At 34.4% G+C, this 24,486-nt stretch overlaps 1 protein-coding gene across 1 annotated transcript in view; it reads left to right on the forward strand.

The window, feature by feature from the left end:
* LOC149776206 (unconventional myosin-Id-like) overlaps positions 1 to 24,486 on the forward strand; it is a 148,158-nt gene that overhangs the window by 65,580 nt on the left and 58,092 nt on the right. The window contains exons 9-13 of the mRNA XM_089942541.1: positions 2,622 to 2,767; positions 5,105 to 5,330; positions 8,448 to 8,504; positions 11,218 to 11,363; positions 14,185 to 14,239. Coding sequence (XP_089798667.1) covers positions 2,622 to 2,767; positions 5,105 to 5,330; positions 8,448 to 8,504; positions 11,218 to 11,363; positions 14,185 to 14,239 — 630 coding nt within the window. The remainder of the gene's footprint in view (positions 1 to 2,621; positions 2,768 to 5,104; positions 5,331 to 8,447; positions 8,505 to 11,217; positions 11,364 to 14,184; positions 14,240 to 24,486) is intronic.

Genomic DNA, 24,486 nt, shown 5'->3' on the forward strand with positions numbered 1-24,486 from the left:
ATGCATTTAAAAAAAATCTCAACCAGAATTGAAATCCATTAAACTTTGTACCTTCAAAACTGTCACACTAGCAGCCACTTCTGAAACTGACCACTGCACACAGGTGACAAACCATAGTTTGGTTAGAAAACACCAGACCACTGACTGTAGAAGGCAGGTTACCTTTGCATACAGGATATTTATATAGGAAAGTTGCCAGGGGTAAATCAGAATCTTCATTGTGAATATGTGTCAGCTGACTAATCAGGACAGGTTTGAACTGTAGTTATGTGTGGTAATAATCTCTGTTGTAGGTGTCTTAATTAATTCTTGTTTCTGGGTTTGGGGGTCAAAGGTGTACACTCAGAAGCATCAAATTACAATGAGATTTACAAATATGTTCAGGCTTAATATATACCATCAGGGCAGGAAGACAAATTTATGTAACAGATTGGGTATTCTGACCTCTCAGTAACTCACTGGAGGGCATGGTGAGTTCAGGGGTGGGGGTTGTGGGCAGGCAGGGTGTTGAAATATGCAGGATAAAGTTTTCAGATCTATGATGGCATTTAATGAACATAATACAGCACTTTCAGATTTAAAAAAAAATACAGGATTTGAAGTCCAGGGACTGGAGGATTTTGGTTCGGAGAATTTCACATCTGAAACCTGATGCTAAGCATGTCTGCTGTGGACAATTTTTTATACCCTATACTTCATTCTCAGGCCCTATGAGGCCACAGCAGTACACTGGTTGTGTTTTAAACCTTGAATCTCTTTGGTTCTGAGTTTGCTTTCAGATACCATCATGTGTTAAGGTATGTGAAGTTTGCTTTCAGACTCCATTATGTGTTAGGTTTGTGAAGTTTCTTTTCAGTTACCAGTATGTGTTATGTGCAGTTTGCTTTCAGATACCATAAGGTGTTTTGGTATGTGAAGTTTGCTTTCCAAATACCATCATGTGTTAAGGTATGTGAGGTTTGCTTCAGATACAATCACTTTGTTAAGGTATGTGAGGTTTGCCATCAGATACAATCATTTTGTTAAGGTATGTGAGGTTTGCTTTCCAATACCATCATGTGTTAAGGTATGTGATGTTTGCCTTCAGATACAATCACTTTGTTAAGGTATGTTATTGCTCATCATAGGTCTCTGGTTTCTTCTGGAAAAAATGTGCAAAAGGGTGTTTCAGTTTCTCTTTTGAAAGCCACTACTTTCACCACAAAGAATAGGCCACACTCATAAGAAGTTAGTCTTTTGTCTTCAAACTACTGTCTTCTTTGGACCCTTGTTCCCAAATTTGTCTCCAGGACCCCATCAGGGTACTGAAGTGGTATGTAATATGAATTGAGCTATTTAAAAGAGAGAAATCTCACTTGTTCTTAAGACTCCAAAAAAGAAAGGGGTGATATTTCCAATCAGGCTCTGTTATCCTAGATCAGCTGAGTTGTCTGCTCAGCCTAATGGGATTTAACCCAACAGTAAATAAATTTCTTATGCGTATCAGCTCATGAGATTATGGCAGTTGCCAATAACTTAGCATTTAAGTGTAACTGCTCCCTAACTGAAATCGTAAAAGCCATGGGATGGAAGTCAGAGGCATCATTCTCTCTTGGAGACCTTTCATTTCAAAGGGGGCCCAGAGTGGCCGAGTGGTCTAAAGCGCTCTCCGTTACAAATCACTGCCATCTCATCTCTGCGTGGGTTCGAGTCTAGGATTCGGCCAATGTGGGTATGTGAGAAAGCTTGCCAGTTGCTTCTCGTGGGTCGGTGGTTCTTCCCGGGGTTTTCCTGGGTTCTTCCTCCACCATTAATACTGGCTGCTATGCATAGCCTATCATGTGCTGAAAAATGGCATTAAACCCCACAACAACAACAACATCATTTCAAAGGGCTTACTTTGACCTGGTAGTATCTATATCAGCATTGTGACAGGCTGCCTTTCCAGGTCACCTAAGAGTTTGACAGGCTGGCTTCTCGGGTCACCCAGCAGGTTCTTAGCAAGATGGGTTACTCTACTTCTGCTGGATTTGCAGGAGCAAAATATTTTACAGGAGCAAAATATTTTATCTAAACTGTTTCTGTTCATTGACCATGTGCTGACCCTAGCACATAACACACATGAGACTCAAAACAGCATGTAAGGGTATGTAACTCACTTTACCTCTGACCTCTTGATGTTTTATGATCAGGTAATGTATTTGAAGAAGATGAAGTAAATTTCTTTCACAGATATTCACTCAGTCATAACATGGACATACCCTCCTAAGCCCAATGTTCCATTTACATCCTTGGAAGAGTGTACTACTCCAATGGTAGCTGATGATATATACATTTGGCACTGAGCCCACTTTCCAAGTGGAGATCACTTTTGTCTGACATTAATCTCAACAGCCTAACATTTTTTTTTGTACTTTTGTTGTTAAAGCAAACCCCAAAAAATGGTATATGTTTTTCCTTGCTTAGGCAGGCTAGATTGGCAGTGGATGTAAACTTAAGATAATGGTTTCTTTTGAGTTCTGAATTTTCCTGTTTCGGAAAGACCAACTTACACTGTCATCACAGCCAGTGAGAGAATGTCATATAAGCGGTTACAGCTTCAGTAGAATCCTCATAAAACTTAAGTTGAAATTTCTCTTCAGGCCATCTATGACCGGATGTTCTCCTGGATTGTGACTCGCATTAATGAAGTCATTGACCCCAAAGAGAGTGGAACAGGATATGTCGGCAAGGGAACTGTAATTGGTGTGCTGGATATATATGGGTTTGAAATCTTTCAAAACAACAGGTACTTGAATTGTCACAGTAAATAAAAATGTTGAAATCTTTTAAAACAACAGGTACTTGAATTATCACTGTAAATAAAAATGTTGAATACTGTCAAATATGTGCAGATTTTGCAAGGAAACAAAATTTGCACTAGAATTCCCTTGAAAGTACCATATTTTGGTTCTTACAATTTGCACTTTTTATACCAGCTTTTCATATTTTCTGGAAGGGGTGTGTGCTCATTTTGCAGTATTAAAAATTATTTTAATAGTTTGATCTTATAAGAGAAACACAGCACTAAAGCAGCCTAAATACATCATATCCTTATGAAATACTGAAATTGTTGTGTCATATCTATGTTGTTAATAGTTTTATTTAAAAAATTACAAATGCTTACAAACCTCTGTAGTCTTCTTCTTTGATCGTTTATGCTAATACATTGTTTTGTTTTACATCTCAGTGTACTTTTTGTTCCTTGACTCAGCAGGATATTCACATCTATTTCATCTTGAATATTTTCAAGCAGTGCAGAATACTGGTAACATTGAAACATGAAAATAAACAAAGAGTTATTGCATCAAAGCTGAAATATATTGATTATTCTTTGGAAAATAAATTTGGTTCTTTATTTACTTCTTTGTGGCTATATAGTTATAGTGATTAATGCTTTATTGGCTCAACTTGCTTTGTTAAGTTGTACTAAGTATAGGTACAATTCATTGTCTTGGTAAATTTGTAAAATTTGTAATTTATCTACTGGGGTGGGGGGGAATAAACTTGGTTCTTTCAGTGCATCCCCTGGGATTGCAAGATTGAGAGCCATAAATCCCCTTGGTGTTAGAACTTGGGGTCAGATTGAGTAAAAAATTAAAACCTTGGTGTCAAAATTGGGAGTCGAGTTAAAAATGGTGGGTCTCTGATGCAGTGAGGGAACACTGTAATCTAGTTTTATTTTGCATAATAAATCACTGTATTTAATACTTCTTTGTGATTGTACAGTGATCAGTGCTTCAGTGACTCAGCATGTTTTACTCAGCATGGTGTTTTCAAAGGGTGTCTGTGCCAGCTAAAGCTTTGATGTACCCCAACATAATTATGATGCAGTGTCAGTGTAACAGTTAGCTTAGACATTGAGATATGTTTCAGAGGTGTCATGCTAGTCCAGAGAGATATAAATATAAATACCTGCACATAAAAATATAAATATGAATATTCACATAGTATCTTCAGTTCAGTGTTGGACTGAGTGTAAAAACCTCCAACAATTGAACAACAACTTAACCATCCTGACCTTTATACAAGTATTAAATACTGACAGAAATCAAGAGAGAAGCAGTCAAGCAGTATTCTGTTGTAAACCACTCATATAACAAATCATGATCAGTTCACAATCATGAATGGCTGAATGTTGTTTCCTGCTTAAAATGTAGAGAAATCATCAAGATTTTGCAACTTTAGATATAATGTGCACATTATATGTCAGAACTAAGTTTTTCACTGCCTGGTGGGCCAAATATTAGGGGTTATACATACCATAATATGACAAATGATGCAGCAAAGCTTGAAATGTAGAGGTCGCTGATCGGTAGGTTGCCCATTTATTTTACAGCAAGTACAGAGGATTTACTTTATAAACATTTCATAAAAACTAACATTTTTTATTTGCCCTGCACTTACTTGGCTTGTTGGTGCCAATCACAAAATTTAAGTTTCTCAGTGTTACTATAAATAAGGAGTAAAATTTGCTAGCAATGTGTGTGTTATATTTCATTGTAATATGTCATAAATTGGTTATATCTCAGTTTTGACAGCAAGGTGCTTGTTACATTGTGTTATATTTCAGTTTTGACAGCAAGGTGCTTGTTATATTGTGTTATATTTCAGTTTTGACAGCAAGGTGCTTGTTATATTGTGTTATATTTCAGTTTTGACAGCAAGGTGCTTGTTATATTGTGTTATATTTCAGTTTTGACAGCAAGGTGCTTGTTATATTGTGTTATATTTCAGTTTTGACAGCAAGGTGCTTGTTATATTGTGTTATATTTCAGTTTTGACAGCAAGGTGCTTGTTATATTGTGTTATATTTCAGTTTTGACAGCAAAGTGCTTGTTATATTGCATTATAATATTCTTGGTTATATTTCAGTTTTGACAGCAAGGTGCTTGTTATATTGTGTTATATTTCAGTTTTGACAGCAAGATGCTTGTTATATTGTGTTATAATATTCTTGGTTATGTTTCAGTTTTGACAGCAAGGTGCTTGTTATATTGTGTTATAATATGTCTTGGTTATATTTCAGTTTTGACAGCAAGGTGCTTGTTATATTGCTTTATAATATGCCTTGGTTATATTTCAGCTTCGAACAGTTATGCATCAACTACTGCAATGAGAAGTTACAGCAACTGTTCATTGAACTAGTCCTGAAACAGGAACAGGAGGAATACATGAAAGAGGGGATTGCCTGGGTTCATGTAGACTATTTCAACAACAAGATTATATGTGACCTCATCGAACAGCCACATAAGGGAATACTTGCCATATTGGACGAAGCTTGTCTGAATGTTGGCAAAGTCACTGATGAGGTCTGTCCATTTTACCAATCATTTGTTCTATTTGTATTTCCTACCACTGCAGTGGTTGACCTTGGCTATCCCTCTATTTGTGAAACCTTGGTTAAGTTTTGCATTTAGGTAAGTTTCAATGAACACATTTCTTTAACTGTTGCATCATCCTCTAATTTTTCATTTAATTTTTCATGTGAAAAAATTAATATTTTGTTCAAAGTATGACAAGATAAGAAATAATCATTTTGGGGAGGAGATAGCACATGAGGAAATACAGGACCTGAAGTCAAGAAGGATTCCCAGATATTTACATAATCATCAGCATTGAATTCACATGCATCAGACATAGTTATGCTAATGCGATATGCACTAGTATCTGTTGTTAAAATTTGCTTAGGTATGTGTATATGAGAATAGACAAGTTATAAAATGACTCATTATGACATGGATATGGGTATTCCATCAGTTTTCTTCTTGAACCTCTTTATACAAATAAAATATGCTGCCTACATATAAGAGAGAGAGAGAGAGCATTCTTCATGCTATTTTGTTTAATGTAACATACTGCCTTTTCTAGGTGTGGCTTTTTTTCAGAGAGAAAACAGTAATAACATAGTAAATAGAAATTATAAAATTACTTACCATACTCCTTCATTTTCAGGGATATATACTAATTTATATTTAAATATTGATAATATTTCTATCCATATTGACTCCAATTAGTTTAAATCTCAAGAATGACCATTTATATAGTATACTGTGCTGTTTTCTTTGCAATGACCTCTCCATTCAGTGACCTCTCCGTTCCCACCAAATAAGATTACCCTTTATCAGTAAGTGCATGTGCTCTTAGGTGGCATGTGGTTTGATCTTTGCTCATGCTAGCTGTAACTTTGAATTTAAAGCTTTTGATGACAAGAACAAAAGGTGTCACTGGTTGACAAACTTTCATTACTAACACTTGGTACTACACAGTATACCATACTTTAACGTGAAAAGACCTTTGATGAAACAAAAAATGATTGAAAATATATGTCCAGTAGCACATGTCCATAAAATTAATTCAAATAAAATATGTTGATTAAAAAACCGTGTTTATTGTCTTCAGAGTTGAACCTAAGAAATAACGATGGATTATAGCATGAGCTCTATATATAGATAAAATGGATTAATCTTCGTACATGCATGGTAATTAAAGGTCTGAAAGACCCAAAATGTGTCATTTTGGCCATACCTGCCATATTCCCAGACAGTGTTGGGTTTTTGAGACTCAAAAGTGTGTTTTGAGGTCCCAAAGGGGGTCATTGTGCATGATTGAACAAAACTTTGATGTTATCCAATTGAGAAGAAGCTGTCTTTTGATATAACCCTATTGGAGGGTCCTCGAGTGTCCGAGTGGTCTAAAGCGCTCACCATTACGGATCACTGTCATCTCACCTCTGTCTGCGTGGGTTCGCATCTCTGTCTTGGCCAGTGTGGGTACATGAGAATACTTGCCAGTAGCTTCTCGTAGGTTGGTGGTTCTTTCTGGGGTTTTCCTGGGTTCTTCCTCCACCATTTATAGGGGCTGCCATTTTTAGCCTATCTTGTGCTGAAAAATAGCATTGAACCCTACAACAACAACAACATAAGCCAATTGGAAATGATTGGAAATTCAAATCTAAATTAAAAAATTAACTTGCTGTTTTTTTTCTTCAAAGCATTTAATACACTTACAAAGAAAGAAATAGTTGGTAGACTTAACATTACCAAATATCTATGCCATACACATGCATGCAAACACTCACATAACCACAACCACACTGACATTGAATAAAAACAAACACCAAGTTTATGTCTTTAAAATCCATTGGATGTCAAAATATATGCTTAATTTGTAAGCACATTAATCTTTAGATTTTAGACTTGATTTGTTGAACCAATTTCAATGGTCAATTTTTTTACTACAGTCCATTAATTACGACTTTTGTGACTCAACAGTATATAAAAGGTATGGAAAAATCGCATGAAATATTGTAATACAGGAGTGGCCCTTGCACCACCACACATCCAGTCTTTTTCAGTGAAAAAAGATGTCAGCCACATCTTTTGGCATGTTTTAACAATAAATGTTCCAAAACTTAGTCTAATTATCAGTATGGCCATCAGGCAAGTGCTCTTCCCTTTCATAGAGAAGCACCAAATGTATTATTTGCCAGTTACAACTAGTCATGGCATCATCTTGACTACTGCCAAGTCTCACCAGTTCTGGTTACAGTGATCTGTCACCCTAACATACCTAGTTCTAGACCCAAGATGTAGGTGGCATCTGACATCTGCAAAACTACTTCCAGCCCAGGCTGTATTATGGACACACAGCGGATCTGCTCTAGATTTTAACTTTACACATTTTCCCCTACTGAACCTCTGAAGGCATCAGAGACCAGCACTGGACCATTCATTCAATGGTCCTGACTCTGTGATGACCTATGCATGGTATTGGTCATGATGATTACCTTTTTCCTGTACGTATCTCACAACCAGTACATGGAAATTACTATTTCCTAATATGGATGGATTCTTAGCCTCACTTGATATCAGTGATGTTTTTCCCCCATTTAGTCACAGTTACCTTTTCTGGATGGTTTTCTGTTGCCCACCACCTCAGACAGGATGTATGTTCCCCATGTTGTATTTATACATATGGCTTAATTACACTCGTTACTACGGGTACAATTTAGTATCAACTTTGTGACAGTATTTCTTTCATAATAGTAATGACGGCCATGAAAGCCATGAAAGTAAATAAAAATGACCAGTGCTTGTAGTGATGGCATATTGTTCCGAGATATATATTAACAATGCTGTCTCTGAATATTGCACAAAACACAGACAGTAGGGAGTTTAATAAAACGCACATTAATGCCATCTATACTTGCTTATAAGTCGAGTTCCAGTCTCACTGGAAACTGCAAATATCCATATTGGCTGTCACATAATGCACCAGCAGTTCTGGGTCGCTGTTGTTTGTTCAGATTAATCAGGAGAACATGTAGGTGATTATATATGGTGCTTGGATTGTTTGAATATGGTTTGCTTGAATTAGTAAAAGATGCATTGTAGATTATTATATTCCCTTCTCTGACCATTTTACAGATGTTCCTGTCAGCCATGACACAGAAACTGAAAAGTGACAGGTTCACTTGCAGAGCTGTGAGTATAGTCATTTTTCTTTTCATTTCTTTTTTAACATCAAAAGGTTATTACTTTTAGAACTGTTAAAATAATTTATGTGCTAATGAAAATTAAATTTTTGCTGAATATCTTATCTGGAAGGTTAGTATTTCTTTTTATTTACTAAGGTGAACAGATGAGGAGACCTCAGACTGTGTTTTGTTTAGCCGTGTGTGCAGGTTTTAAAAGCATTAATATTGATGAAGCAACAAAATACACAAATATTTACAATAACTATAGAAATAACTCTTTTAGAAATGCAAATAACTTGTTAAGAAAAAACGACAGAAACCTCATTCACACCAGTCACATTTTCACAAGCCAACTGCACAAACCCTCTCAGCTCTTTTTTCACCCATGGCTGCCTGAGATAAGATTTGTCCAGTTCTCATGAATATGCATCAACAAAATTACTTGATCAATGAACCAAGTGACCTATCAATTGATAAAAGGCTGTGTTTGAAAGAAAACATCAAATTGGCTCACTCGGTCAGCATGAAAGTCATGCTGAGTGACCTTTCCAAGAGAGTTTTACTTGAGGTCTCAATGACTGGTTAAGCAGGTTTTTAATTATTAATGGAATGGGGGGAATCTTACCACAGGTAGCTGTTTGCAAAAAGAAACTATAGCAGAAATTTGACTGGTACAGTGGAACCCCACTATAACGTGATAATTGGGGTCCAAAAAATCAGATCGCGTTAATAGCAGGATCGCATTAATAGCGGGGTTGCATTAATGTGGGGTTTTACAGCATTTTTCTTTTTTCAGAGAACAATGCATTGGCACATATATGTTTATTCATGTCTAATGTATATCATGAATAGGGTATCAACACCGTTTACTATTGTGGCATGCAGTTCATCCCTTATGCAAGCAGTTCCGTTGAAAAAGTGCACACAGATTTAAAATATTCAATAATTTTGTCACAGATCATTGTATCTGAATTCAACATTTAATATATAGCATGAACAGTGTGTTAACACCATTTACTTACAGTCTGATATTGTACCATCGTGGCATGCAGTTAATCCATGTAATTCCATTGCAAAAATTGCATACATGTTTAAACTATTCAGTAAGTATGTCACAGATCATTATGTGCCTGAATTCATTGGGAAAAATTAACAGCAAAACTATGTTAAGAAAAATGAAGCACATGTATGGTTCATTACATTCTATGAACGGTGTCTGTACAAATTTCATACTGCTAAAATTTTATATGCATTTCTGTGTACCTATATCCATTGTAAATTTCCAATAATTAGCATTTGTACGCCTATTCATTTGAATGAGTACAACAAGAATAATTAACAAATAACACATGCTTTCAGTGTGCATATAACCTTTACTTCAGACTTTGTGAATATCGAAAGAAACATGTGAAAAATACTTTTATAAAGATTTTTAAGCTGAACGCATGTACAGTTCCATACCTTTTCAATTTCCAGTTAATAAAGTGGACATTATTTACCTGTCAACTGATTTCATCTAATAACACCGCCAAGCCCAGCAGATATGTTGGCGGCTTTCGTTTTTTGATGTTTTTTAAATTGTAAGAATCTTTTATCAATCACTGCATTGTCTACTGCTTGGTTGAGTATGCAGTTAAAGAAGAAACACATGTCGGCTATTGTTTGAGCAGCGATTTTATACAGAATTAATTGAAGACAATCACAAAGACAACTTACTGGCTTTACTCATGGATCAGTAATAAGTAACATTTCTGATAATGTTTATTTTTGCAGATTTTTTCCATACTATTGTAAATGTTTGTGTTATTTTTCCTTGCATTTTCTTTACTTAAACTAATTACCAGTATTCTCCTTATGTCAAAGAGCAATGTTTGAAAATTGAATTGTATTTCTTTCGCTATAAACAGCATGTATTGTAGGAAGACTTCTATGACCTTCATTCACAACCTGTTATCAAGCATTGCACACTGATAATTATTAACTATGACAAGATTGAGAACTAAAATAAGTTTAAAGTAGAATTAGCTCTCTGTGAAACTTTTATGTAGTATGGCTGTTGTTTTTTTAGTACGGGTGTAACAGTTCATGTTCCAATTTGAAATCTTTTTTTTATTCATAGACTTTTATACATCACAATTGATGTTTGGCAATTATTTGCTGTATATACTTCCATATAAGCCAATCTCCCAAAACTGATGAGGTAAAACTTTAAAAAAGTACGTGACCCATGCATAAGCTGACCTATAAGTTCAGCCATACTGAAAACTTTTGTTATTGCAACTCCATGTGAATGGATAATCTTGGTGGTTAGAAAGGTTGAATGAGGTCTTTGATTGTTTTCATAGATCTTGTCATCTGTTCAACTTGGTACGTGTTACATTGTTGTGTTTATTGAGCTGATTCATATTATTTATGTTGTCTTACACATCAGCCTTGGCTTTTGGCTTTAAATAGTTTAATTTAGTATATGTTGTCATAGTTAACTTTAAAATGTAATGACAAGATAAGTAAACATTACCTTCTGACAATTGCAGTTCATTTGCTGAGGGACTTCATGCAATTTTCAAAAAAAAATGTAAACATTTATGATTCATATTTTTATTGCTCTCCATTTTTTATATATATAATAGTTCAATGCATGTTATATTTTAACAATATAAATAATTCAGGACCAGGTATTAGTCCATCTAAATCTATTTTGTACATTATGTTTTTTTAAGCTTTCACCTGCTGATAAGACACTAGAGCACAACCGTGACTTTAGGATCCGCCATTATGCTGGCGATGTCTCATATTCAGTTGTTGGATTCATTGACAAGAACAAGGATACATTGTTCCAGGACTTCAAGCGACTACTTTACAACAGGTATATACATATATGTCAGAATCACAGAGAAAACATTTTTGCATTTACTCTGTTATAAGTTGAATTGGCACCAATAATGATAGTGTCATACAGTTTTTTTTTTAAACCAATAGCAAGAGCAGATAAAATTCAAGATGAGTATGGAAAAACCTTGCAAATAAGACCACTCATTGCACTTAAATATTAGTTATTATATTACAGAGGTGGTTTTCAAAACTACATGTACTTGCATTTAGACCGCTCCTGTGGCCTAGTGGTTAGAGCATGCGCCTCAGATGTGGGAGGTCGTGAGTTCAATTCCCTGGCGAGTCATACCAAAGACTTACAAAAATGGTACTTACAGCTGTCTTGCTTAAGAGGTTAGTGTTAGGACTGGTCAACCTGGTGTCAGGATAATGTGACGCTATGACATCATGGTACATGTCTGCAGAATGATGCCCCAGTGCTAGACATCAATATAAACTGTCACACTGCAGACATTGTAGCGATATGATTTTAAAAAAATTGAAAGCTACATTAAAAATCCAAATCACACACACACACACTGTACTTGCATTTAAGTTTGTTCTATCTGCAAACTGCATAGATCCAGATCTGTTGTCCCATAATGCACTAGGAAATCTGGGTCTATGCAGTTTGTTAGATTTTATCATATGAACAAGTATTATAGACCCTTGTCCGCTGGTACATTATGTGACAGCAGATCAGAATCTGTTTTGTTTGCAGTTGGACTTACTTTATACAAAAGTATACAAGGTAACTCTCCACATTTGTTGCAGTATTTTATGTGTTCTTCTATTTTTGTAATTTCCAAGTCTTTTTTGGTGTAATTTACAGACAGTACTTTGATGTTTTTTATAATTTATGAACTGTACTTTGATATTTTGTGTAATTTGCAGACTATAAATATTTTTTGTAATTTACAGACTGAACATTGATATTTTGTGTAATTTGCAGACCGTACTTTGATATTTTGTGTAATTTACAGACTGTACTTATATATTTTATCATTATTATTATTACAACAACTATTCATGAGTCTAGTTGAGTCACTTGATGTGTACCAGATGGTTGTCATGGAAGGTACTTTGGCATCATTAGGGACAGCTTAATAATATATAAATTTGACTTCTTTGATGAATATGGAGAATAAAAGATGTTGGTAAATTAATATTTCATAATTCTGCAATTTGTATTACCACACTAATTGAAAGAACTGGCAACTGCTATAAAAACATAAAAATATGACTTAATTATTGCATTTTCTACCTACACCTATGCCTGTGACACCTTGGAGTAAGTAATATACAGATTTTAAAGTGCACATGCCATTTAACGGGATAACATGAGCAAGACTGGACAGAGAGAGAGGGGATGAATGAAAGTCTCAGCTTGATAAATTTTTTTGCTCTGATTTTCATCAGAGATATTTATAGCTAATAATATTCAGCCAATGTGGGCATGTGAGAAAGCTTGCCAGTAGCTTCTCGTGGGTCGGTGGTTCTTTCCGGGGTTTTCCGGGTTCTTCCTCCACCATTAATACTGGCCGCCATGTATAGCCTATCGTGCTGAAAAATGGCGTTAAACCCCACAACAACAACAACAACAAAAGCTAATATTATTGGAAATAATTGAGCAAAAGAGTGCTGTCAACATATTCTGTGTTGTCTTAATTCAGGGGTGTCAAACTCAATCGCTCAGTGGGCCAAAACTCAAATCACACGTAAGGTTGCGGGCTGAACAGGATAAACATTCAATAAGTGGAAAATTAAACCTTTTTTAAGCATTAATATAAATTAAAACAGAAAAGTTTTAATAATAAAAAATCATTGGCATACCCATTTTCGCTCTTATGCCAATTTGTCAGAGCTGGATGTTTGGCAAGGCTGCTAATTAGGGAATTTGATTTGCACTTTATATCGCAGGGCCATTAAAAAATATTTTTGCCTAAAATTCTCTCTCGGGCCGGATATAATTGTACGCTGGGCCTGATGTGGCCTGCGGGCCTTGAGTTTGACACGTGTCTTAATTCATCCAGTAATAATGAAATGTTCAGAATTGAATGCCTAATACTCTGATGTGCATCAGTACACTGGATATGGCTATGTTTTGATCATTTCTGTTAGTGCATTATATTCATATAAGTTGATCAGTAAACAAACAGCAAAATTAATGAAGTGGTAGAAACTCCAATTTGTTTGTAGTGTTTTGGTAATACAACACCTGTAGTATTTTGGTAATATAACACCTGTAGTATTTTGATAATATAACACCTGATGTATTTTGGTAATATAACACCTGTAGTATTTTGGTAATATAACACCTGATGTATTTTGGTAGTGTAGCACCTGTAGTATTTTGGTAATACAACACCTGTAGTATTTTGCTAATATAGCACCTGTAGTATTTTGGTAATATAGCACCTGTAGTATTTTGGTAATATAACACCTGATGTATTTTGGTAATACAACACCTGTAGTATTTTGGTAATATAACACCTGATGTATTTTGGTAGTGTAGCACCTGTAGTATTTTGGTAATATAGCACCTGTAGTATTTTGGTAATATAACACCTGATGTATTTTGGTAATACAACACCTGTAGTATTTTGGTAATATAACACCTGATGTATTTTGGTAGTGTAGCACCTGTAGTATTTTGGTAATATAGCACCTGTAGTATTTTGGTAATATAGCACCTGTAGTATTTGATTCATTTTAAAAATATAATTCATCAAGGTTAAAATGGAGGTCAATGATTTTTAATGTTTTGTTTCACAAAGAACATGAATCAGGAACAGATCTTTTATTTATTTTGACAGTAAAGATGAACTCATAAAAGCCATGTGGCCAGAGGGGAGCCAGGACATAACAGCCGTAAGTATACAAGTATAGGAAAATAACTGTGTTCGTGAAACGCAAAGCTTCCTCAGAGAGTAATGCCATCAATATCCAATTTTGCAAACAGTCGTTTGAGATATAATAATAATTGGACATTCGCAGTAGCCATGTTCCTCTGTTAGCATGCTTACATACATTGTACATCACTCCCTCACTATATATCCCTTCTTTATAACACAGTTCATTTACAAAATGAGTACAATTATTGATCCCGTTTAATTAAATTTCATTTAATTGTAGTGAAATTATGTGTATTGTGTACTTATAGTGAAACTATGTGTTTTGTATACTTACAGTGAAATTATGCGTATTGTATACCTATAGTGAAATTATGTGTATTGTATAATTATAGTGAAATTATGTGTATTGTATACTTATAGTGAAATTATGTGTATTGCATACTTAAAAGGTGGTCCAGTGCTGCAGCATTTATGTGTGTAAATGGTTTAGTTTAGTATATTACCTGTCGGTATTGTCAAATTGATAACTCTGTAAATGGACATGTGGCTTTCAGTGATACAGGAACTGCCCAAACCACTTAAATTATATTTTTCTAAATCTCTGCATCAGGAACTATTTGATAGGATATTTTTTAATTTTAATTCTTTTCTTGAAGTATGAATCACTTTTACATTTGGATAAAGCTGATGAGAATTGGTTGTAATTCACTTGACACAATACAATACAACATGTTGAATTACTAATAATGTTGACAAAAAATTTCTTTACACTGCATTTTTTACATTTGAAAAGGATGTTCTCAGAACATAACCTTTGATGAGTAACATTCAGTTTCAGTTGTTATGCTATTAAAAGTTTCACTGAACAGTTTCAGCATGAGCTTACCAATGCAACCTAAGTGCATATTGAGGCAGTAAGTCTGGTTGCATTATTGATTTTTTTCTTTGTGTGCATAGCCAAAAGACATGTCTTGCAAACTGAATTATTACAATAAAAAGTGAAAGATGCACAGCAAATTACATAGATGTAATCTTCTGGATTTTGATAATTTCCATATCTTATGCAGATATTTACATTTTTATTTTATGGGAGAATGAGATTACACATTCCATGAAAAGTAAAGTTTACATCAGAATGTAATATGGTAAATGTTGATATGAACATGTTGCATCATATGTTCACCAATTAACATAAAATGGCTGTCAGTCTTATGTGTAGATTGGGGTAATGGTTGAGTTTAGAATCAGTTCAGTTTCACAGCAGTTTTTTGGTTACTGCATGTGTTCATCTTCAGAAAGTTGGTAAACATTGCAGTGGTCTCTTTTTAAGGCATTATACTCAATGGCTGACATGGGCAAAATAATGAGGGAGTACCATATCATGTATTTGATTATAAATCACTAGTCTGATTGGCATCCATGGACCGTGTTGTAGTGAAACTGTACTGTATAATGTACTTTGTTATAAGGCAGTCTCACTATAAGGTGGTTCTGCTTTGTGTGGATTATATGTATAACGTGTTTCATTATAGGGTGGTCTCAGTATAAGGTAGTATACTCCGTCTTCCATAGACAGTGTTTTAATGAGGGTGTGCTGTCATCAGAAAAGCAACAGCTGTTAATAGTATATTATTTTCAGTCCTTGGATTTGTTCACTAGTTCATTACAACCTGCTTTCTTAGAATAATTTATTGTATGTTACAATTTCAACTTTGAACATTTTGTATTATTTTTCATTCCTCCACCTTTTATATTCTTTGGTAACTTTCCTGGAAACTTTGTCAAATCTCTGTACTTTATTGTCAGGTCTGTCAATGCCACATCACTTTCAGGTGGTCGCTACCTTATTTAAAACCACATTTTAGACACAAGATGCTGTCAGTCACTGAGAAATTATTATTTTATGTGTACTAGTTTTTGTGGGGTACTAATTTTAATGAATTTTGTTGTTATAATGAGTGAATTTAAAGACCTCATGAACATGGTGCTTGTATCAAAAAAAGGGGCCCCCTTTGTAGTTCATGCACACATGTCACCTCTGTCTGTGCAAGATTAAATCTTGGCTCAACCAGTGTGGGTTTGTGGGAAAGCTTGCCAGTAGGTTCCTTTGGCTCATTGGTTCTTCCTTGGTTCTTCCCCGACCAAATTTACTAACTACTATATATATGCTATCATGTGCTGAAAAATGTCATTAAACCCCACAAAGCCAGAACCAAACTGTTGAAACAGTAGCAGCCCTTCCTCAGTCCATGAATTTAATTACAATTCAAAATGTCAGTTTATTTTACAAAATCATAAAAATAGATACGTTTACAATACTTTATTCCTTGAACTTTACTTTTACCTTTTCTTTCCAGCCTACTAATGAAATTGGTGAAAGTGTATTTATACGAGTTACCTCCCTTGCACCACATGCGTTTCTTGTCACCAGCTTTGCTAATTTTACCTATGCTTCATCAGTGTGAAAAAGTAATGTAAAGGGATGTTAGACATTATTTAAAAGGATGTCAAATGTTTTTTAAAGGGATGTTGGACATTATTTTAAGGGATGTCAAACATTATTTACAGAGATATCAAATACTATTGAAGGAGATGTCAAACATTATTTAAATGGGTGTCAAACATTATTGAAACGATGTCAAACATTATTGAAAGGATGTCAGACATTGATTAAAGGAGTGTCAAATGTTATTTAAAGTAACGTTAAATGTTATTAAAGGGTGAAAGTGTATTTATAAGAGTCACTATTTAAAGAATGTCAAACATTTCTATGGATGATAAATATTTAAAGGGATGTCAGGCATTTTGTAAAGGGATGTCAAATGGTATTGAAAGGGATGTCAAGTGCTGTTTAAATGGATGCCAAATGTTATTTTAAGGGACGTCAGATATTATTTAAATGGATATCAAACATCATTGAAAGGGGTGTCAAACATTATTGAAAGGGATGTCAAATGTTATTTAAAGGGATATCAACTATAATTTAAAAGGGATGTCAAAGGTAATTTAAAGGGATGTTGGAAGTTATTTAATGTGATTTCATATGTTATTTAAAGGGATGTCAAATGTAACTTAAAATTATGTCAGAGATTATTTAAACAGATGAAACATTTTTATTTGTAAATTTTTAGTACCTTTTCAACTATTACAGTCATAAAGAAGAATACATTTTTGTCGGAAAAATTAGAGCTTTATTACATTTTGTCAGAAAAACCAGAGTTTTTATTCATGTCTTCAATTTGTTACAAAATGAGTGTATATTAAAGCCAATTCCAATCTTCATGGACCAAGTCTGTTTGATATTTAAATTCTTTTGACGGTTATGCTTAAAACTGAATATCATATTTCATTATGATATATTAAAAATTAATAACTTTAGGATTCTGAAGGTCTGCTCTGAACTGAGCATTGTTCTTGGGGTGGGTGGGGGTGGGGAATTCCCCATTCATAAAGGGGGATTTATTGAAGTAAAGGCAGTGTAGCAAATATGAAAATAGAAGGTCCAATTTGAATGCATCTTGTTAAAATAGACCCTGGATTTACTAAAAATATATTTGCTTATAAAAGCCTTTCTCCTACTTTTTAACAAACTGTTTGGGCTGGCTGAATAGACTTTTTCATAGTAAAATAATATTTATAATCTTCTATATACAGCTGTCCCTCATTATGAAGTAGAATTTGGGACATGTTCCATATACAGCTGTCCCTCATTATGAAGTAGCAGTTGGGACATGTAACTGCTGACTGAATATTGTATGGAATTATACTATAGCAAGAGTGATTGAAGATTATATGACTGCAGATTATATGACTGCATGTATGTATATTGTTTGCCCTGGCCAGGGTGGGGGATAAGGGAGGAGAAAACTAACAAAATGCTTGTCAGAAGAAGAAAAACCCCAGCAATATCAAAGGTAGTTGGAATCCATTATTGCCAACTGTGACATCTATTGAACTACAGTATATTAAAATAATAAAAAGTTCTATGTGTGTATGTTTGTTGGGGAAATAAACACAATGACAATCAAGATATAGGAATCATTTTAGTGCTATAAATTAAACATAGCTTTTCACTTCATGGTATTTATGCATTTAACTTTATCCAATAATATTATTTTATCTAGGAAATAAAGATGCTGTATTAAGCTTAATTTTGTTTTCTTTCAGTCCATAGTGTCATGCATTTGATAGACCAATTTAAGTACTATGGTTTAATTGTGTTCTTTTTGCTACATAGCTGTACTGAATACTTATACATGTGTTATAATGAAGGGTGTTATAATGAGGTAGAGCTGAATTGGTGACATCACATTTTCTTGAATCACTGAATAATTTTATATTCATTTTATTCACATTTTTATATGAAGTTTCTTGCTTCACTCAGAATTGTGTGATATTCTTTCAATATTGTTTTGAAGATAAATCAAACAAATTAACTTGCAAGAGAAATATACCTGTGAGTATTTCAATTGGATTTCTCTCCATTGACGCATTAGAGGAAGTTGTTGCTTTCGTGATCATACACAGATGACTGTGTGATAATGTTTGCCATAACATGAGGGAAGATTTAGAACTTGAGGACATAGGAGTCTTTCTGGGGTGCTCTGGCAAATATTTGCACACATCTAACATATCTGCTGTTTATTGAAAGTTTCTAGAAACTCATGACTTGACCGTGTCACCTTGTAGTAAAATTGTTGTGGCGAATGCAAGGGTGGCAAAGATATTTATGTATTGTTGCATTAATCTCATGATACTTCTGCCAGTCTGATGACAAAAGCACACATTCACCTAGTTTCATCCTTTACATCAGTGCGGCATCCTTCCTGTTGTTGTGTCATCCGTAACTTGGGTAAGACTGCCCCCAGAGGGGTGATATAAGTAAAACAAGATTGTACTCCCACAAGATGCCAATTTACTGTTTGTTTTTTAACAAGTTTATGGTAGAAAAATGCTCACATCTTAAGGACTCACAGTACTAATGGTATGGAAAAATGGGAACCAGCCTGGAAATGGGTGAACATTAAATAGAGTATATATGGGTTAGGCTGACCATGATTGGTTAATAATGTAAGTTATGTTGTAGGAAAAAGAATCTTTTGAGAGCTTATCCTAGTTGTAAGTGAAAAAAAAATAGAGACATTGTTTTATTGATGGAATTTCAGTCCTTTAACAGTCTTGAGTTTGGAACACTCATTACTAAAATTTGCACCTGACTCTTTGGTACGGAATTGAAGGCACATGTTTCAAACACATGCAGGTCCAGAAAATACTGTGGCTGATATCCTTTCCTCTACACAGAAGCTGACATCCAGGTTTCATCAATACTGATAAATATAGGTTTGATCATGAGCACTGAAAAATTTTAAGTTATTGATTTTTTAATATCGTGGTGTTTGCATAGGTTTACTATGGGTACTGAATTAGTACTGTGAGTCCTTAACCAGCCAAAACATGCAGAATAATGCAAGAATGAAATAGAAAATAAATTGACTGGTAAATACCCTATTGACCAAGATATAACTCGTACCTAAGGTTGTAGATTTGTTTTGGTTTGGTGGATTACAGCACAGCAACACAAGTTATTTGGTGCTGAGACAGTCCAGTGAGACACTACATGTCCCTGACTTTGTAGAGCATAAATCCAGATGTGCCAGCAATTATGCTGGTAAATCAGTGTCTGGTATACTGTTTGCTTGAAATTTTGATTGGAATATATGTTGCGGACCCTGATCTGTTCAGGATTTATGCAGTTGCAGGTTTTAGATTGCTGCCTTTTTTGCTCTTGGGTGAAGAATATATATGAGCAAACAGAGTAGAATTTCTATTCCCTGTATTCACAGATATGCTCAGTTTGAGTAAATATGCAGACTTAGATTTGTATATTTTGTAATTATTCAGTGGAGTTACTCTGTGATGAGACATTACATTTATTTTGTAAGGAACCAATGGATTTATTCTATAATGAGCTAGTGGATTTATTCTATAATGAGCTAGTGGATTTATTCTATAATGAGCTAGTGGATTTATTCTGTAATGAGCTAGTGGATTTATTCTATAATGAGCTAGTGGATTTATTCTATAATGAGCTAGTGGATTTATTCTATAATGAGCTAGTGGATTTATTCTATAATGAGCTAGTGGATTTATTCTGTAATGAGCTAGTGGATTTATTCTATAATGAGCTAGTGGATTTATTCTGTAATTAACCAGTTGTTGTTATGAACCAGTGGATGTTTTGTAATGAACCATTGGATTTATTCTGTTTGGACCCTATGGATTTGGATCATTGGTTCCTGCAAGTCAATCATGGCATTTGTCAAATTTTCCATCCATATGATTAGAGATGACAAAATTTTAAGAACCAGTCAGCTGGGTACCCGAAGATCCTGATGCATGGATACCACCTGATCAAAGGAAAATTAAATTAAATGTGAACCTGAACTGCTTTGTTGTAAGCTCATTCATGCTAACCTCCCCAAGAGGTATAAATGTAATTATTACTAATATAAGTGGCAAAAATGCACAATCTGAGCATAGACAAGTGATCTAAATATTACAAGTCATAATTCCAGAAAACTATATGAAAAACATAACATTTATTTCTGCTACTAACCTGGATCTGCACTTACTTAAAATTGTTGTCAAAAATCGGCTAAATCCATGTGGATAAGTACGATAATACAAACACAAAACAAAATGATAAATTATTTATACAGAACATTCACTTTAATTAGTCTACATCATGTTTAACTTGCGCTCAAAGGTCATAAAGTCAAGTCCACAAATTCCGAATGCTGTATTATATTACTGTAGAATTCCTCTTTCAAAATTTGTAAAGTGCTATTGATTTGTCCTTTTACTGATGCAACACATTCTTCAGTTTAACAAAATCCCTCTCCTCTAACATTTTTCAGTTATAAATATCAACGAGTCACTTCAATAAAACCAGTTTCACTTGATAATATTTGGCGCCATGATTTTTCAATATAGACTGGTCTGCTGCATAAGTGTGTATCATACTATAATTAATTTTTGACACAAGGTTTCAAATTCAAGAAACCTGTCAGTTTTCTTGGAAACATGTCATGTACAGTTACTATAAATAGAAAATAAGGAAACTGTTTGAGTACATAGCCAAATGGTTACACATCGGCGATAGGAAGATTAGTAGACGGACATCTATGATTGATCAATGTCAAATGACATGAGCCTTGAACTGTACTCATTATTTTGTGTCTTGCTCGCTCTTGATCAGGATCTGTAGGGGCTCTTGAAATGCCTTGAAAAATGAAATTTTAACTCAGGGCCTTGAAAATTCAAAATATTGTTTATGGACCTTGAAACGCCAGGATTTTCTTGAAACCAAAAGGAATTAATAAAGAGTTTTAGTTTTACAGATTTAAACAAAACAAAAAGGAAAAAGATTAAAACAAACTTTATCTCGCTAAGTTTGTGCCAGAATGGAAATTTCCAAACGGGCCACTGCGTAGTCGTACGTTTTGAATTTCCGATTGTACGAAGCCTGGATGTATCAGCAGTTTAAATTTTAATCATTGGTATGCTTTGAAATGGCTGGCTGCCAATTCCAACCTCATTGGCCAGACAAAGACAAATATCAATTTTAATCATTTGTATGCTTTGAAATGGCTGGCTGCCGATTCCAAGCTCGGTGGCCAGACAAAGAAAAATATCAATTTTAATCATTTGAATACTTTGAAATGGCTGGCTTCTGATTCCAACCTCAGTGGCTTGACAAAAAAAAATATCAATTTTAGTCATTTGTATGCTTTGAAATGGCTGGCTTCTGATTCCAACCTCAGTGGCTTGACAAAGAAAAATATCAATTTTAGTCATTTGTATGCTTTGAAATGGCTGGCTTCTGATTCCAACCTCGGTGGCCAGACAAAGAAAAATATCTATTTTGAATTATGTGATCCTTCTCAGAGAGCTTTGCAAAATGCAAATTATGCCAGAAGGATATTGATAATGCGTGCAGTGGAAGAGAGTGCTCTACAGTCACATGCAGCTGTAAAAAAAATACCAAGTTCTCATTGTGGTGGCTAAACAGGCAAAACAAGAAGCCTTCAGCATGAAATCGTTTTTGATGAAATTATGTCTGTGAACACAGAGATTCAAGTTTTACAATAGTAACTATATATAGTTTTAATTTTGAAGTTAGTTTAATCTGGTTCAGTTTTTGGATTGAATGGAAATAGGACAGACAATAATTACAGTGAACACAATAAATCTAAAAATATAGAATACAGCTAAGCTGTGATATTAGTATATCTAATATGAAATAGTTTACAACATTCATATACTCTTTTTAAATAAGTGATAATATAAAAAACATTGGGGGGGGTGTTATTAGGATGGGTGAAGAAGAAAGGAAGGTACTGAAAAAGACATTGAAACAATGATAACTGCTGCTGCTGAGTATGCATTGAAACCAGAGACCAATTGGAAACTTTCCTTTATCATGACATCAAGTAATTTGAGGAAAAGTATTAAGCACAAAATTGAAGAATGTAGAGCTCTTGAAAAACAGCTTGATGACAAGCTACAAGAACTGAAAAACTCACTCTAAAATATTTTGGACTTTGTAAGTAGTGTAGTGTAGACAGAGTAAAATGAAACTTTGTTCAGTGACTGTACATTATTCTAATGCCTAGATGTAGGATGTTTGGTCTTAATGGGAATGATATCAATGATCATAATCTTGACTTCGTGGTTTTGTTTTTTTAAATTAAATTTGCAAGAAATGTTCCTTGTATGAAGTAATAGTAAGTATTAACTTGTGTTTACATTCAGTTTCGTTAGTGTATCCTTTAATATTAATGTAAGAATGCACCTTGAAAACCATGATTTTGAACCTTGATAAAACCTTGAAAGTTTTGAAAGAAATATGCTACTAACCCTGTTGATGTTGCCAGATATAATATTTGATCTGAACTCAGAAACATGGTTATTTTATTGCCTTTTTTGTACATGAACTGAACAGGTGCCCTATAGCTAATTTTATTACCCAGGTAATTATGAACAGGTGGGTACCCAAGTACCTGGAGACCCATTGACACCTTTACCTATGATAGAATATACAGTGAGTAATTTTCTAAGTATGCAAGGACAAAATGAGCAGGTGAGATGGACAGTTTTATCAGTGAGTCTTACCAAGATGTTTTAGATCTGGCTTTGCATTAAGCATAAAAATCAGATGGAAATTATCCAGAAGATTTGCTCACAGGACTTTGCTGAAGTCTCCACAAAATTTTAATTTCCAGTTGAATAAAATTGTTTATCCAGACAGCCAATTTTCTTCACAAATTCATTGTATCCTGATGGGTCCAAATAACCGGATATTGCAGTCTACAGCACTCCCTCACTATAAGGTCATTCATTATAACACAGTTCTGTTATAAAGCATGTTATGGTCATGAATTCCATTTCATTTCATGGTCATGAAATTATATGTATCATTTACTTCATTATAAGGTGGTCTCACTAAGGTGTATTCTGTTGCTCCCATGGATAGAATGATAATGAGGAAGTACTGTATCATCAGCTTTATTGTAAGATGGATTCATAATAAGGTTATATAATCAATGGCTTCTATAAACAGCATTATAATGAGTGAGTATTTATAATGTCCTTATTTATAAGGCAGTCTCACTGTAAGATGGTATCCTCTATGACTCCCATTTACAGCATTATAACAAATTAGTACTGTATTATGTATTCTTTTATAAGGCATTCTCACTGTAAGGTGGTCTACTCTACAACTCCCATGGATAGCATTATAACAAGGGAGTATTGTATTATATATTCCATTATAAGGCAGTCACACTATAAGTTAGTATACTCTATGACTCCGTGGACAGCAGTATGATGAGGGAGTGTTGTATTATGTAATTCATTATAAGGTGGTCTCACTGTAAGGTGGTATACTCAGTGGCTCCCATTGATAGTGTTATAATGAGGGAGTCTGGTATCATGCCTTGACTGGGTGTAGTTATATCATGGGAGCAACTTTTAATTTACCAAAGTAGATATACATGTAGTGGCATGATCTGTGCTATCTTGCAAGCAAAAGAATAAATAAAAGAAACGTAGCACATTTTTCTGCAGTATATAAAAGTAATATAAAATGTTTTCTGTAGAACTAAATCTGCACATGCATATCTTGGCACCTGTTCAAATCATCCGACTGGTCCAACACTATCTGCAAAACTTGCAACCTTGCCACAATTGTTATGCCCATCA

Source organism: Sinohyriopsis cumingii, chromosome 18 (genome assembly GCF_028554795.1).
Source record: "Sinohyriopsis cumingii isolate HCF-2022 chromosome 18, ASM2855479v2, whole genome shotgun sequence".
Lineage (NCBI taxonomy): Eukaryota > Metazoa > Mollusca > Bivalvia > Unionida > Unionidae > Sinohyriopsis > Sinohyriopsis cumingii.